At 43.5% G+C, this 16,911-nt stretch overlaps 1 protein-coding gene across 2 annotated transcripts in view; it reads right to left on the bottom strand.

The window, feature by feature from the left end:
- LOC132833336 (alpha-synuclein-like) overlaps nucleotides 1-11,327 on the bottom strand; it is a 77,580-nt gene extending 66,253 nt beyond the window's left edge. For both annotated transcript variants that reach the window (XM_060851521.1, XM_060851522.1), the window contains exons 1-3: nucleotides 11,137-11,327; nucleotides 10,898-11,034; nucleotides 9,784-9,825 (exon numbers count right to left, since the gene is read on the bottom strand). In XM_060851521.1, the coding sequence (XP_060707504.1) occupies nucleotides 9,784-9,825; nucleotides 10,898-11,018 (163 nt within the window). In that variant the 5' untranslated portion in view covers nucleotides 11,019-11,034; nucleotides 11,137-11,327. The remainder of the gene's footprint in view (nucleotides 1-9,783; nucleotides 9,826-10,897; nucleotides 11,035-11,136) is intronic.
- Between the last annotated feature and the right edge of the window lie 5,584 nt (nucleotides 11,328-16,911).

A 16,911-nucleotide genomic window follows, 5' to 3' on the forward strand; every position in this document is an offset into this window, starting at 1 on the left:
TAATTCATTATCATTATCTGAAATGCTTACATCTATATACAGACAGTATTTATCCTAATGATAATATCTTCCAAAGTATTCTGGAAATTGACAGTTAATCAACAGTCCTAAATTTTGGTTCCAACCCACAACCTAGACACTGAAATAAAGGAAAGTACAATACAAACGTATAATTATCTCAATCCTTTTTGCAGCAAGCAGTTAATTTACATCAGACATGAGACTGCTGCGAGAATAATCTACAATGAGATGATAACTCACACAGAGCTTTCTCCTTGTACATTTTGACAGGTGATTAGAATGTGCATTTATCAGGGAAAGCAGTAGGCTCATACCATCACCTCTTTCCCTTTCTCTCCTTTTAAAAAGAATTCTCACTCCTGACCTTAATGCTTGTGTATATATTTAACAAACCAAGCTAGAAACCGAAATAGCAATGTTAAGTTTGAAGCAACAATGCCACATGACAAATAATGGAATCCTCCTCAGAAGTTCAACTTTGGATTTTGAACTCCAGTCTCATTATCTGGAAGAGAGGGGGATAAAAGCAGTTCATTGCAAGTTGTGGTCATATTCACTCAGCATCTCCTTGACAACACTCCTCCTGATCTCTCTCAGAAGCAGAATGCAATTAATTTGCAACACTTCTGTAGGAAGCATTGAACATGCCACGTTCTGTGTCTTTTATGCTCCAGCACACACTCTTGTGCGTAGTAATATTGTCAGAATTTGACAGACACTGACAAGCCTTCTGTGACATCTCAAGCAGCACATAGGGGTGTTGGTGGGGGAGCTGAAGTCATTTTCTGTTCTTAACCTATTCACTAATACAACTGATAAATATAGCATGCTAGTACAAATTAGATTCCCCTCTCAATCTGGTCAATTCATTAGGAGTGTAAGATTAACTTTCTCCCTCAATTTTGTGAAAGAATTACTTGTTTTTCTTCCGTGGGATTTCCTACTGTTCTAAAAGTATATGACTGATGTTTCATTAAATGTAATGCTCCTGATCACAATTCATTATTCCTCCATAAGCAGTCTTTCACTGAAATTCATCAAAGTTCCTCTGATAGTCCTGGACAAACCCATGACGACTTCCATTTAGAAGGACAAAGGCATCAGATATATGGGAGCACCACCACCTTCATGTTGCCCTCCAAGCTACTCGCCATCCTGACTTGGAAATACATCCTTCCTTCACTGTTGCAGAGTCAAAGTCCTTGAAATCCCTCCCTAATGGCATTGTGGGTCAACCCATAGCATGTGCAGCGCTTCAAGGTGGCAGCTCACCACCACCTTCTCAAGGGCAATAAAGGCTGGCCAGCCAGCAACACCCACATCCCATAAATGAATAAAGAAAAAAGGTCATTGAATTCAGCTTCAACACTTTATTGTGTATGACTGAATTTGAAGTGGACAAAGGCTATCACTTCAATTTTCTGGTCTTGGAAGACACTTGAGAAATTTTAAACTAAATGGTAGGTAACAACACAAAGATTGCAATTAGACATTTACTTCATTCACTGAACCACAACAAGGAACACAGAAATGAAGCACCTATCACAATGAGCGAAATAAATTTTCTCTTCTTTCTGTTGCAACTACTTACTTTCCTCATATTTGTGTCCCTAGGTCTGTACATTACACCCAATGACATTTGTGAGAAAATCATGTGAGTGATCACTTGATCACTAACTTCTTAATTTGTTATTTGGAGAAGTAAGTGGTTGGGTCAAGAAAATAGCCTCCATGTTAGCTGGGAAGTGGATCAGCAGGCATTAAAGGAATACTGCACTTACAGGAACCTGGAGTCTCCATACAAGGTGGCTGGAGGAGTTGCAAAAACTGTCCTCTATGAGCAACTACCTCTGGCAACAAACAACCAAACGCCGAGAAGACTGGAAAAACATAGTAGGTCTGGCAACATCCATGAAGATAGAGTCATTCTGAAGAGGTGTTATATTGGACTTGAAATATTAACACTGTTTGTCTCTCCACAGACCTGCTGTATTTCTCCAGCATTCTCTACTTCAGATTTCCAGCATCTATAGTAGTTTGCATTTATTGCTATGCCATGTGCTACATTTTCAATCTATTCTGTCCTACTTGGTCCAGATATTTTGGCTGTCTATCCTGGTCATTCTAAGTGAGGCTCAATTTTTCGAGTCTACGTGAAGAGTTATCAAAGGATGATGTTCAGTAACATGCATGGAGTAAACAGAAAACTCTGGTCTCTTAGTTGTTTTCAAGCTACTGAAATTATTTAAAATCTGATTGAAGATTTGTAGCTCGGGTATCCGTTTTTGTGGTTCTGCTCGCCGAGCTGGAAGTTTTTGCTGCAAACGTTTCGTTCCCTGGCTAGGGAACATCATCAGTGCTGTTGGAGCCTCGTGTGAAGCGCTGCTTTGATGTTTCTTCCGGTATTTATATTGGTTTGTTCTTGCCGCTTCCGGGTGTCAGTTTCAGCTGCAGTGATTTGTATGTGGGGTCCAGGTCGATGTGTCTGTTGATGGATGTTCTTGCCGTTTCCGGGTGTCAGTTTCAGCTGTAGTGGTTTGTATATGGTGTCCAGGTCAATGTGTCTGTTGATGGAGTTTGGGGATGAATGCCATGCTTCTAGGAATTCTCTGGCTGTTCTCTGTCTGGCTTGTCCTATGATAGTGGTGTTTTCGGGAAAACACCACTATCATAGGACAAGCCAGACAGAGAACAGCCAGAGAATTCCTAGAAGCATGGCATTCATCCCCAAACTCCATCAACAGACACATTGACCTGGACACCATATACAAACCACTACAGCTGAAACTGACACCCAGAAATGGCAAGAACATCCATCAACAGACACATCGACCTGGACCCCACATACAAATCACTGCAGCTGAAACTGACACCCGGAAGCGGCAAGAACAAACCAATATAAATACCGGAAGAAACATCAAAGCAGCGCTTCACACGAGGCTCCAACAGCACTGATGATGTTCCCTAGCCAGGGAACGAAACGTTTGCAGCAAAAACTTCCAGCTCGGCGAGCAGAACCACAACAACTGAAATTATTGTTGGCCAAGTGATAATATAGTAAATCCAATCTAACTCTAATAGTAAGGTAATGAGCAAATTTAACAATAAACAAGCAATTATATCATAAACCAGATGAAAGGCACTTTGTAGAGTGCATAACTTTACCACACTGGTATTAACACAATGTTATTATAATTGTACAGCTCTTTCTTGGTGCTTTTCTCTGGCTGGTTGATGCTTTGGAGGTATAAAACTGAAAATAAATCTTTTCATCGAGACCTTCCAACTGACTGAAGAGGATTTAAGCCGAATCAAATCCAACAACCTGATCTGAATACTCTGCCCACCTTTTGACAACCGTGACAAATCCATCCACAGCAATTCAAATAAACACCACCCTAAATATAAACCAACAATATTCTAAACAAAATATACACAACATTGTTTAAAAACAAGACAATTACATCTATTTCCTAATATTCTTGACTGACAAGAGACACAAAAGTTACCAGCGTTGGGAGGGATTGTGGACTTGAGACAGGATTAGTCATGATCTTATTGAATGCCAGAGCAGGTTCAAGGCGTTAAATGGTCTACCTCTGCTCCTATTTCATATGTTTGTATGTTAACTGATCGTTTTAAAAGTTCTGGATTTGGATCTGCTCTGCTGCAGAAAACTAATCAGTTTTCCCTTCAGGGCCATACCCTGTGTGCCAAGTTTTGTTTATATCTGCTCATTTGTTTTGGAGAAAAGTTCGTGCATTTTACTATTCTTCCCATCACTACAGGTAGACAATAGAATGAGCCTAGTTAAAAAGTGCGGTGCTGGAAAAGCACAGCAGGTCATTACTTCTGATCACCTTCAGTAACAAAGATGACTAATTAAAGTAAAAACTGCATAATTCAGGTCGTTGAAATTGTAAGTAGTAAAAGATTTTAAATCTAATGTTAATTTGTATCTTGTAAAAAAAAACTATTACTACATTCAGCGTTCCTTTCTTCTATTTGTGGGGAGCTATCTGAAATGTGTTTGATTCAATGCAACCAAAATAATGAATTACTTGTTCCTCTTAACCTGCAGCCAACACATTATATAAATTCATAACTGACAACCTCATTGACAAAAAAAATCTGTTATCAATTCAAAAATATTCATGCCATCCAAAAGCTGTATGTATATGAGAATCTTCGGGTAAAAAATGAGGTCTGCAAATGCTGGAGATCACAGTTGAAAATGTGTTGCTAGTTAAAGCACAGCAGGTCAGGCAGCATCCAAGGAATAGGAAATTCGACGTTTCGGGCATAAGCCCTTAAACGTCGAATTTCCTATTCCTTGGATGCTGCCTGACCTGCTGTGCTTTAACCAGCAACACATTTTCAACTGTATATGAGAATCTTCCAGTAGAATTCCTCTCAAACATATTGCTGAGGCAACAGGGTGGTTCAGAGCTTAGCACTGTTGCCTCACAGCAGCTAGGGAACTGGGTTCAATTCCACTCTTGGGTGACTGTTTGTGTAGAGGTTGTACATTCGTCCTGTGTCTACATGGGGGTTCCTCTAGGTGTTTTAGTTTCCTCCCACAGCCCAAAGATGTGTATAAGTTTGGTGGATTGGCAATGCTGGATTGCCCAAAGTGTGCAGGTTAGGTAGATTACCTGTGGGAAATGGAAGGTTACAGGGATGAGGTGTGGGATGCTATTTGGAGGACTTGGTATGGACTTGATGGGCCAAATGGATTACCTTCATGCTGTACGGATTCTATTTATAACAAAGTTCAAAAAGACAGGATAAAATACAGTTGGGGCACTTTGTATTGCCTCATAATTCATACACCTTATATGATTTAAGGGGACAGCAGACTAGATTAAAACAAGATATAGATGCTTCATTTTTAGTACATAGTACCTGTTAGCTCAAATCAACCAACAGCTAGCTGCTACATCAACAGCAGAACACAAAGTGTGAGTTCCAGTTCTGACATATTAGATGTCCCTGCCTCGCACCAATCACCATGTCAATTACAGCTCAGTCCCAAACAAGTGAAAATTAGCCACCATAAGTGGTTTACATTTCTGAAAGATTTTTTCTCCTTAAAGTTCTGCATATTTTCTATTCTTCCCGTCACTACAGGCAGGCAATAGAATGAGCCTAGTTAAAAAGTGTGGTGCTGGAAAAACACAGCAGGTCAGGCAGCATCTGAGGAGCAGGAGAGTTGACATTTTGAGCATAAGCTCTTCATCAGAAATGTGAGGTGGGGGGTGCCCAAGAGGTCTGAGAGATAAAAGGGAGGGAGTGGGGCTGGTGGGTAGGTAGTTAGGAATTTGATAGGTAGATGAAGATAGGTAGATGGTGATAGGTCAGACTGGAGGGTGGAGAGGATAAATGGGAAGGAAGATGGACATGTAGGACAGTTCCGAGTTGGAGGGTTGGATCTGGGATGAGGTGGGGGAGGGGTGGTGAGGAAGCTGGTGAAGTCAACATTGATCCCATGTGGTTGGACAGTCCCAAGGCAGAAGATGAGGTGTTCTTCCACCAAGCGTCAGATGGCTAGAATTTGGCGTTTGAGGCAGCCCAGGACTTGTATGTTGTTGGCGGAGTGGGAGGGCAAGTTGAAGTGTTTGGCCATAGGGCAGTGGGGTTGATTGGTGCGTATGTTCTTTGAAACATTCCGCAAATTGGCGTCCTGTCTCCCCAATGTAGAGGGGACCACATTGAGAGCAATGGACACAGAGAATGAGGTGTTTGCAATTGGACCCTTGGATGGAGGCGAGGGTGGAGATGTGGTTGCAGGTTTTACACCTCTTGTCATGGTAAAGAAAGGTGCTGGGAGCATGGACCTAACTAGGGAGTCATGGAGGCAATGGCCTCTGTGGAAAGCTGAAAACGGTGGGGAAGGAAATGTATCTCTGGTGGTGAGGTCTGAATGTGTGTGCCAGAAATGGTGGAGGATGATGCATTGCATCTGGAGGTTAGTGGGGTGGAAGGTGAGGACCGTGAGGTTCTATCTTTGTTGCGATTGGAGGGGTGGGGTTCAAGTGCAGAGGTCCACTTTCCACACCGCCACCCTTGAACCCTACTCCTCCAATTACAACAAGGTCCTTACCTTCCATCCCACCAACTTCCCGGATACAGTGCACCATCCTCCGCCATTTCCGCCACCTACAGTCAGGCCTCACCACCAGAGACATATTTCCCTCCCCACCACTTTCAGCATTCCGCAGAGGCCCTTCCCTCCATGACTCCTTGGTTAGGTCCATTCCCCCCCCGCCATCAACCTACCCTCCACTCCTGGCACCTTCCCCCGCCACCACAAGAGGTGTAAAACCTGCGCTCACAACTTCCCCTGCTCACCTCCATCCAAGGCTCCAAAGGATCCTTCCACATTCGGCAGAGATTTTCCTGCACATGCAAACATCTCATCTCCTGTGTCCATTGCTCTCTGTGGTCTCCTCTACATTGGGGAGATAGGGCGCCAACTTGCGGAATGTTTCAGAGAACATCTCTGGGAGTAATGCACCAATCGACCCCATCACCCTGTGGCTGAACACTTCAACTCCCCCTCCCATTCCGCCAAGGACAAGTAAGTACTGGGCCTCCTCCACTTGCCAAATTCTAGCCACTCCATGCCTGAAGGAAGAACACCTCATTTTCCACCTTGTGACTGTCCAACCATACGGGATCAATGTCAGTTTCACCAGCTTCTGCATCTCTCCTCTCCCACCTCATCCCAGATCAAACCCTCCAACTCGGCACCACCCTCTGGAACTGTCCTACCTGTTCATCTCCCTTCCCACCTATCATCAACACCCACCTTCCAAGTTACCTTCCCTCCAGCCCCAACCCCCTCCCATTTATCTGTCTGCCCCCCGGGCTCTCACATCCCCACATTCCTGATGAAGAGCTTATGCTCGAAATGCTGACTCTCCTGCTCCTCAGATGCTGCCTAACCAACTGTACTTTTCCAGCACTGTACTTTTTGACTCTGATCTCCACCATTTGCCTACTTTCTTTCATCCATCTTTCATTTGCCTCCATCTTTCTCCTACAGAGTGAGCCTCGTACATCAATTCCAACTTGTTCAACTACATATTACTGCAGAGAAGATCCACATTTTCTGAGAGAGAAACCAAACTAGAGGTAGAGGCATGGTAGCTCAGTGGTTAGCACTGCTGCCTCACAGCACCAGGGTCCCAGGTTCGAATCCAGCCTTGGGTGACTGTCTGCGTGGAGTTTGCATGTTCTTCCTGTGTCTGTGTGGGTTGCCTCCCACAGTCCAAAGATGTGCAGGTCAGGTGAATTGGCCATGGTAAATTGCTCATATTATTAGGTGCATTCGTCAGAGGGAAATGGGTCTGGGTGGGTTACTCTTCGGAGAGTTGGTGTGGACTTGATGGGCCGAAGGGCCTGTTTCCACATTGTAGGGGATCTGATCTAATCATAAACCCCTCATCCCATTGACTAAGTGATTGTCTTGGGGGCCAATAAGCAACATGGGCAAATGGCCACCAACTGGTGGCAGCACACAGCATTGCCCTTTGATATGAAGGGCACTGCTTGTCACTGGCCACTCAGGGGTTTCCTTTCTTCCTGGTGATGGAAATTTGAATAAAGATTCGTGCACCTTGTGTCTTTCACTGTGTCTCACACCTGCACACACACAACATGGGTGCCGGGGGAAAAAATAAGCACTACCGCAGTTAGGCGGTAGTGTTGGGGGTAAATTAAAAAAAACTGGTGGCAGACCTGCATTAAGTCTTCCCTTGGACTTCGATTATTTTCTTTGAAATACAAAGCTGCAATGGCTATCCTTCCACATCAATTGGCCTTGATATTCTGGAAAGCATTTGCTTACATAACCAATGCTGCCGTAGGCACTGGGAGGAATAAGCTTCTTCTCCAACATGCCAGCCTCTGCAAATGTAAACAAAAAAATCTCCAAAGTAGAAAAGTAGAAACAAGTTCATGCAGACAGCAGCAGTCAGAGGCTCCTAAATGCCAGTCAAGTGATATAAATGGGGACAGCTGCTGATAAACAGCAACAAGGGAAAGGATAAAAGTCTTTGCTGTGAGACTCAGTGCTGTCAATAGACCAGACATCAAGAAATTATTGTTCAAAAATCCAACTTTGTTTGCGAACCTGTTATGACGTAGCGATTGTTTATTTGGCTTTGATTACCTATTACCAGCCAATGTCCAGGCACAAAATAAGTATCTGTTGAATGACGTAAGAGAGGCCTGTTATAGCCTTTGGAACTGCACCATGAGGGAACATAAGGAGCAAGACTCAAATTAAAAATTGAAGGGAAAGTGATCAGAGAGTGAATCAAAACATGTCACTGAGAGACAGCTCCTTGCTGCCTGTTTGACATCCATCAGCACTTACACACATGATCATTTTTCTATTTTCAACAAGTTTAGCAAGTGGTGGTAGTCACATGGAAAACTGCTACATGTAGAAATATCAGATTTGTCACAGACACCAAAAACGCCTTAGCACAACAGTACTCCAAATAATTCTGTTACAAGGTTTGCACAGGTAAGGCAACCTCACAGAACTCATCATTTTAAAATAGTTCAATAAGTCTGCAACTTTTGATTCTGGCACCATCTGAAAAACCAAATCAAACAAGTTAATTTCTCTTGGTGTGAAGAATGGTTTTGTGAGGTTGCCTTTTACCAGCTTGTCCCGGTTTTCTCTGTACATGCTTAAAGGAATTAATTCAGACACTTAACACAGGAAACGTAAACAGTTAAACACAAGATGCAACATTTAAGGTGCAGTTTTAAGACTGAGTTAACCTGTATCCACACAAGTTCTACAGAGCTAGGGTACATTGTTGGCTGTACACTGCACTCTTACAGTTTCAAGCCCCAATGTTACTATTTCTTGATTTACATCTTCTAACATTTTCTGTCTCAATGGTGACCTGCATTGGATAGAAATTTATCACACAGAAATAGTCCAAGTGGCCTGCCAAGCTTTAATCTCCATGTGGATCTCCTTCGCCCTTGTTTTATGGGTCACACAATGCCAGAGGCAAAACAGTGCAACATTGGAGGTTCTGCCAACAGGAAATGGCATTAAACATGTGATCTGGCGGTGAAACCACACTCACTGCTCAGAAAGCCAGTAGTAAGTATAGGATATTCACGCCATGCTTCCTGCAACAGTGGCTGTTTCTCCTCTCAGATGTAGCATCAAAGAAAAATTCAAATCCATTCGACAGGCCAATCTGGCCCATTGTACATATTGGGGTTAACAGAGTTAACTTATGAGAAATACTTGCTTTGCATTTCCTTAAGTACAAGAGATGAAGGGTGTTCAAATTATGATTTGAGATGATTAAAGGAGTTGGTAGGAGAGAGAGAGAGAGACAGAGTACTTTTTCTGGCGGGGGGGGAAGGGGGTGAGCAGAACACAAATTAAAATTTAAACTAGGCTAATTAAGGGTGGTGTCAAGAACTAATTCTTCAAACAAAGTGTAGTGCAAATCTCCAACTTGCTCTACCAAAAACATTTGAGGCCGTGACTTAATTGAAAATTTCAAAATGGAGATTGGAGTTTTGACAGCAGAAGCATTCAGGATTACAAGACCAAGCTCACTTATAGGTCAGCCATGATCGAACTGGATAGCAGAACAGGATGGAAGGCAGAATGGCCTCTTTCTGTGTTCCTAATTCTGTACCTAGAAACAGACAGACACATACACGTGGACAAAGAGACTAGCACACACATTACAGAATTCTATTGATTACTGATACCTGAAGATACGCCATGAAATACACCTTCCTTAGTCCTGGAGCCTGGAGATAAATACATTTAAGAAGAAAACATATAAAAACCCCTGTTAATAAATTGTCACAAATCACAGCAGCAAATTCCCTTTCCCCAGGTCAAATTAAGTCATCATGATGTGGAAAGGAATGAAAAGCTACTATCAAGAGCTGTTCAAGCTGGCGAAACTGACAAGTGGGTGGTCACCTGGGGGAGAGCCAAGGGGATTGGAAACAGCAAGGGGCAAGGAGCTACCTGTCAGGAAAGGGTTAAACACACCATTGTTCCACTCACACAGGACCTTCTGCCTTCCCCATCCCCACCCTTGCATCTTCTCTCCTCCCTCTGGACGGACCGCGGGAGAACTGACAGCCTGCAAACAGCTTCAAATCCCACCTGCCCCTGAGCTGTGTCATAACATGTCCAAACAGTTTGTTTTAATAACAAAACTAATAATAATCACAGCTCTGAGGTTTGTGCAAGAAAGGAACGGGAGGGCAAGGGCAGAATTAAAAACCTTAAATTAGTGGAAAATAAATGAAATTCTGGTTTTAGTTTCTTAAAATTTCAAATTCCAGGAAATGAATGAAATTGACCTTATACTGACACAGGTCAATGTCTCAATCTCGGTGCACACAGCAGAAAAGGTCCTCATAATTCAGCAGTGAAATGACCTTGACGCTAACCTTCCCCCTCGTCGAATTTAACACATATCTAATGCTACACTCGTTTTAATTTGTTGGAAAAAAAATGGATTCCTTTTTAGCACCCAACAGTTTACATTTTACAAAACTGCACTGAATTAGTCCTGTCTTTTTGTAATATATATTATATAAATCTCTTTACCTCGCGGATCCAAACACTTGATGCTTTGCTGCTCTACAATTTAAACATTTCGGATTTGGAAGTGTCAGCTATCCTTTCTCCCTGATTGGCAACCACTTACACACGTTCTTACCAGAGAAGAAAAGAAAAGCTTTCTATTAATGCTCCGGTTTCTTCCACATCCTCCCCCCAAGGTGTAAGATTAGGTGAATGGAGTTTTTCCACGTCAAACACTGCATTTTCTTTGCCATGTGAAACATTAATTTTTCTACCTACCCACATACAGTACCCCATCCTTCGTTTTTCCCGCCGCCTCTGCCACTCCCTGCTTCGTTTTCTCGGCGGCTGCTACTACCCCATCCTTAGCCTTGGACAGCCCTTTCATGAAAACATCCATGGCTACTCTTTGGTCACTGGACGAAAGAGAGAGAGAGAGATCACACAATAAGTAGCATCCACAATGACTGAAACCACCTAAAATCTCATAGAACCACAAACGCAATGGGCAAGTTTACCGTTTGGTTTTATTTGGCAGAGAGAGAGAGAGAGAAAGAGAAATAATTTCCCCAGCCGTTCAGTACATCACTGCAGCGTCGAGGTTTGGTTTAGGATGGCTGAGCTAAACGCAGCGCAGAGCTGAAACTACCGAACACCCCAGCGCCTGGTGTTGGAACGGATTGGCTCTGACTCCAACTCAGCAGCCCAGCTTCTCCCCACTGCGTCCCGATCTGAGGAAGGCAAACGTGCTTCCTGATTTGTTGGTGTGAAGGACTTTCATCTCTCGATTCCAACCCACCTCCCACCACCAGTGGGACAAACGACCACCCAACTCCGCCCCCTCCCCTCCACCTTTCTCTCTTCCTCTACGCCCTCGGCTCCAACATTTACATAAAACACATCAACAACTTCTATTGAAGGTAATGTTTCATCATCTTGGATCTGTCTCGCCTGTGGAAATTATTCCTCTGTTGCCATGTGCGCTGAAGATTAGAGCCCTGCAGTATTTCAAGTCTTTCAGATGGAGAAATGCACAGCAATATATGTTTAACACGTTACCCTTTTTTGTAGTGTCTGGTAGATTTGCAATGAATATAGCGTGTGTAAAAAAAAACTACAGAGACTCTCTTCCCTCCATTACTGTGATAGGGTTTAATTTAATGTAATTTCTTGACAATCGTAACCAGACAGGTGAAAATGAACATTTCTTTGAGATTTTAAATTAATTGCTGGTCCTATTTTTGTTTCTTATGGCAAATTAAATAAGGTCATGTATTGACAGCATTAAAAAAAAGCCTCCTCAATAATTGTGTTGTTTCTGTAATATTTTGATAGTAATTTTTTTTATTTTTCTTAATGCGTTGTGCGCAAAGTCACAAGGAGCAGCCTCACAAAAACTGGTGACTTTTGCCATCTGGGGAAGTGTAAATGCTAAATAGAGCAGAAAGAAATAGTCACTAGTCAAATTGAATTAATTTTTCATTCCATGCAATGAAAAACAAAGTCAGTGTAAAATAAGATCTGATTGCACTGTGGGAAGAAAAATCATTAAAGTAAGGCCTGTGAGGGATGAAGTAATTGTATTAATATTTGCTGAGGGAATTGTTTCTCCAAGATTTTCTGTGTTAATATGTGAGGGAGTGTAGATGTGACACTTCAACAATGGAACATTGCCTCAACAAATCTTGCAAGTGATTGCAATGAATGAAATAACTCCACAGAGGCCAGTATCCTGTCACCAAGACACCCCTTATTTACATATTGACAGTCCTTGACACTACTCCAGCTCTCAGAGTGAACAGAATGTTTGACACTCTTATTATCTAGGCAAAAGTGAGCACTGCAGATGTTGGAGATTAGAGTCGAGAGTGTGTTGCTGGAAAACACAGCAGGTCATGCAGCATCCAAGGAGCAGGAAAGTCGATGTTTCGGGCAGAAGCCCTTCATCATTGGCTTTTGGCTTTTTGCCTGAAACATCGACTCTCCTGCTCCTCAGATCTGTCTGATCTGCTGTGCTCTTCCAGCACCACACTCTCGATTCCTGTTAATATCTGTCAGCCAGAGCTCCATGATTGGGGCTGTTAGTCTGGTCCAATCAGGGAACTCATATTCTGTGAGGTCTACCTGGCTAACCTCATTACAATCACTGCATCCGTCCCCCTCCCGAGTTTCAGGAGAGAGGTCAGTTTTTTTTTGTAACTCCTCCTGGGGCATTGGTCAGATTCCTCCAACTTTGCTTCTGGTGCAGGAATCATGTAGCATACAGCTTCATGTTGTTCCTCTTGCTCCTGGAGCATCTCGGAAGAAATTGATTTTCCTTTTCAGGTGGCAAAGTTGTCGAGGTGACGATATCCAATGTGTCCATCTCAGATTCTGAGGTATTTTCAATGCTTGACAGGGATGGAGAACCCATAGGTTCTGGAACATTTGGGAAGGCTGTCGAGGAGTCAAGTATGATTTCCTCCTGCACTGTTTGCATGTTTGGAATTTCCACATGCTTGTTCAGGATCGTTGCACCTACTCAAACTTTGTACATCACTGGACCTGACTTCATGTCAACCACACCTCTTACCCATGTAGGGCCATTCCTGTGGTGTCTACACCAAACTTCACCCCCTGAAGTACCTGTAAATTGTCTCTCTTGTTTAGCAAAGTCTTGTGTCAAACATTGGCACTTTTGACGCCATTTCAACCTTACCCCGAGGTCTGGGAAAATTAATACGTTTGTTGCTGTTGATACATAGAATACATGGGATGGAATCTTCCAACCAACACTCACTCTAATCTTCTTTTCTGGCCCGAGGTTTCTTGCCCCTGAACGACCCGGGCTGTGGTAAGAAAGTTGGGAAAATCAGTTGAGATAGGCAGCAAAATGTTTTTTGTCATTCAGTAGATGCAAATGTTGAACAATGAGATGAGATTCTCACCAGTGAGCAGCATGAGGCCTATTTGATGTATTAACATCTCATTAGTGTGCAGTTTCCCTGTCTCCCACCAACCAGCTGGAACTAGACACTGAAAATTCCCAACAAAGTCACAGTGGGTACCTGGTGACTCCAGATTGTCACTTGCCCCTTTGTACCTTCATCTTGGACAACCAGCACCAAAATCATACAGTACATTCCATAGGCAGTGACCACATCTGGCCACTGTCTACATACATTGGCATTGATACTTACTAGCCCCACAACATCATCATGGTATTCCTCTGATCCACTTACAATATGGTTCTGATTCCAACACTGCACCTATCATTGCAATGCTTTTGCAAAAAGACTTGATGTGCAGGGACAGGCACCCATATCATGGATTATTCCATGGAGTATCTCAAGGCTTCTCGTTTGCTCTCTTAGCGCTCATTCACTTTGTGCCAACATCTACACTCACAGCATGTCTGCATTGCGTTTTTGAACTTCAGCCAGAGCTTAAAGGCTCATCAGTGTTTCCCTGGTTTTTTGTGCAACAGAAAGCTAGGCATTTTGACCCAGTTATTGTCAGTTCTGATATAACGCAATAGCTCCTTTCTTGTGCGATCTCACGTTATAAAAAAATCTACACAGGCCACATTTAAGTTAATGGGGCCAGAATCATATTATAACTAATATAGGTAAGGGCATTTTGTGTACTACAAATAACGGTCTAAATTTTTTAATCGCGTTAAAGCCAATTTGCGTTGAAGAAATGTGTTATAGCAGAACCGACTGTATCAACGGTCATCAGTTAAGTAGTGGACGTATTACCATACAGCACCACGATATGTCAATCACACATCTGCATTCAGGGCTAGCAGTACACACCAAGTACACTACAAACACAGTACATATAGTATCAGCAAATGGTCATGTCTCAAAGTCTAAAGGGAGTAGACATCAGTCAAGTCAAGGGATATACCCTTCAAGCAGGGGATGCCTGCACAGGGCAGCTTCCAATATCAGAGTATGGTCAGTCGACTGTTCAGGGCAGTCAGGATCAGGGTCTATGAGTCTGCAGTGCAGTGAGTAATTTATGGTCATCCCTGTGAGTTTAGAGCAACTAGCCAGGGACTTGTGGAAAGAGAGTTGAGGATTTGTACATATATCAGTCAGAGCTCTGGTCACTCATCGTTTGGTGCTGTCGATTGAAGTCACTCAATAGGATGGGCTACTGTCAGTCCTAGGGTCCATTCACTAAAATGAAAAGGGGATGATTATTAGGGGTCATTGCTATGGGAGGAAAATTGGGAGTTTAATTGTGGGAATTGGAGACAGAATGCTGGTTTGCAGAGGGATTGTAGTTATGAAATGGGGACAACTAGGAGAAAGTGAGGTCTGCAGATGCTGGAGACCAGAGTTGAAAAGTGTGGTGTTGGAAAAGCGCAACAGGCCAGGCAGCATCTGAGGAGCAGGAGAGAGTTGAAAAGTGTGGTGCTGGACTGCCCGAAATGTTGATTCTCCTGCTCCTCAGATGCTATCTGGCCTGTTGTGCTTTTCCAGCACCACACTTTTCAACTCTGATATGGGGACAATGCAACATGTAACAGGGACACGGTTGAACATTGAAGAGAATGTGGTAATATGGGACATTGGGTCATCAACAATTAGTGGCACCCTGGCCTCCCTCAGAGGGAGCAGTGCTCTACAATATCTGACATGTTTCCAGCCTGGGACTAGAGGGTTAAAGTGGGGAGATAAAGATTTAGATCGATGGGTCGGTGGGGGTTGATAGCAAGGGATAACAAGCAAAGAATGTGTATACTGAGGGTTCACCATTTGTGAGAGGCTGAGCCAGAGACTCACTGCATGAAGATTGATAGAAAACAATGGTGCCGTGGAACTGAAAATGGCTGCTACCACACCCAGTGTGGATGGGGTAAGTGCTTCCTTCTGTGAGAGAGGGACCTTTGATTTTGAGTGATTAAGCCATTCAATGGGAAACAGCATTACACAGGCACCCATACAGTAAAGCTGAAAGACACCTTTGAACATTACATGCTATGTGAACCTTAGGAATTAACCTTCTATGTACAGTTCAAATCCTTGTCTCAAGATTTCTTGACCACATTGGGCAACAGCCAGGAATCAGCCCCATTAATAACTGAGATCCACAAGCAATGCACTGTGGCCTGGTAAGAACCACCCTGGTTGCCAATGTAGCAAGCACCTTTGAAGTTCCTAGAGCCTGAGAATGATGCAGGAGATGCTTACTTCAAACCTTGGACCATATAATATTGTGTGGCTCCGAGGATAGTTCAGTTCTGTTTTTTCAATACAGCAGCTGAGGATGGACGGGCATTTGCTCACATAACAAATGGAGAACAGTAAGCATACGTTAACAAATATGATTACAGATCTACAGTGACATGTCATCTGTGCCACCTACATGTCCTTCCAAGATCAGACATTGCTGGAGAAACTCAGTATCTATGGAGAGAAAGCAAAGTTAGTGTTTTGGGCCCAGTAACCCTTGTTCAGAACTGACAGGCACAGTAGGCAGGATGGAGATGGAAGACCTCTGGAGTGTCCTGAAAGGAGGTGTTTGGGGTTTTCCAATGTGTGATTCCTTCCCTAGTTGATAACACTGCCTTGCCTCCTTGTGGAGAAGGGTCTCCTGGAAGGAGGTCAAGGCCCCTTGCCTCCTTGTTACCTTGCTGCTGGTGCTGAGCAGCAATGGCTAGAGTGATGGAGTGCCATCTTGCGGATGCAGCCAAACACTCGCACGTCTGAGGCAGCATGGTCCCAACTGTATTACTGCAGTCCCACAACCTTTGGGTCAGGTTGCCCAGAGTCCCTGACAAACATGCCTATTGCTCTTGTGTCTGCTTGTACACATCAGTGAAGTTACACATTGCAGGCAGACTCCTGACCTGCCTGGGGCTGAGCAGGTGCCTGATCTTCAGCAGTCCTCCGAGTTCCAGTGACCTGGGAGTTTTCCCCCTCGCTCAGCTGCGGAAACACGGCAGTGGTGTGCTCACCAGCACTTGCTCCAAATTTTAATCTGGCTAACGTTTCCACCGAGATGTCAGTAACTGAGCTGTTGGGGAGAGAAGGATTGAGGGAATGGTGGCAAGTTTTCAGTATGATTGAGGAATCAGCACAGAAGCCATTCCAGTTTCGTCATGTGGCAGGATTGGGGTGGCAATTATACAGGGATGGCAAGTTTGCAAAACAGCCCTGTCATCAATGGAGGCAGATCAGAAGCTAACGCCCAGCAAAAACCTGTGAGAATAAGTGAGTACTGAGAAGAGGAATGAGCAGCACAATCCACTTGGGCCCCCTCAGGAATATTTCACTGATTCTCTTTAACTAACGAAGCAG

The sequence above is a fragment of the Hemiscyllium ocellatum genome, chromosome 36 (assembly GCF_020745735.1).
Source record: "Hemiscyllium ocellatum isolate sHemOce1 chromosome 36, sHemOce1.pat.X.cur, whole genome shotgun sequence".
In the NCBI taxonomy this organism is placed as follows: Eukaryota; Metazoa; Chordata; class Chondrichthyes; order Orectolobiformes; family Hemiscylliidae; genus Hemiscyllium; species Hemiscyllium ocellatum.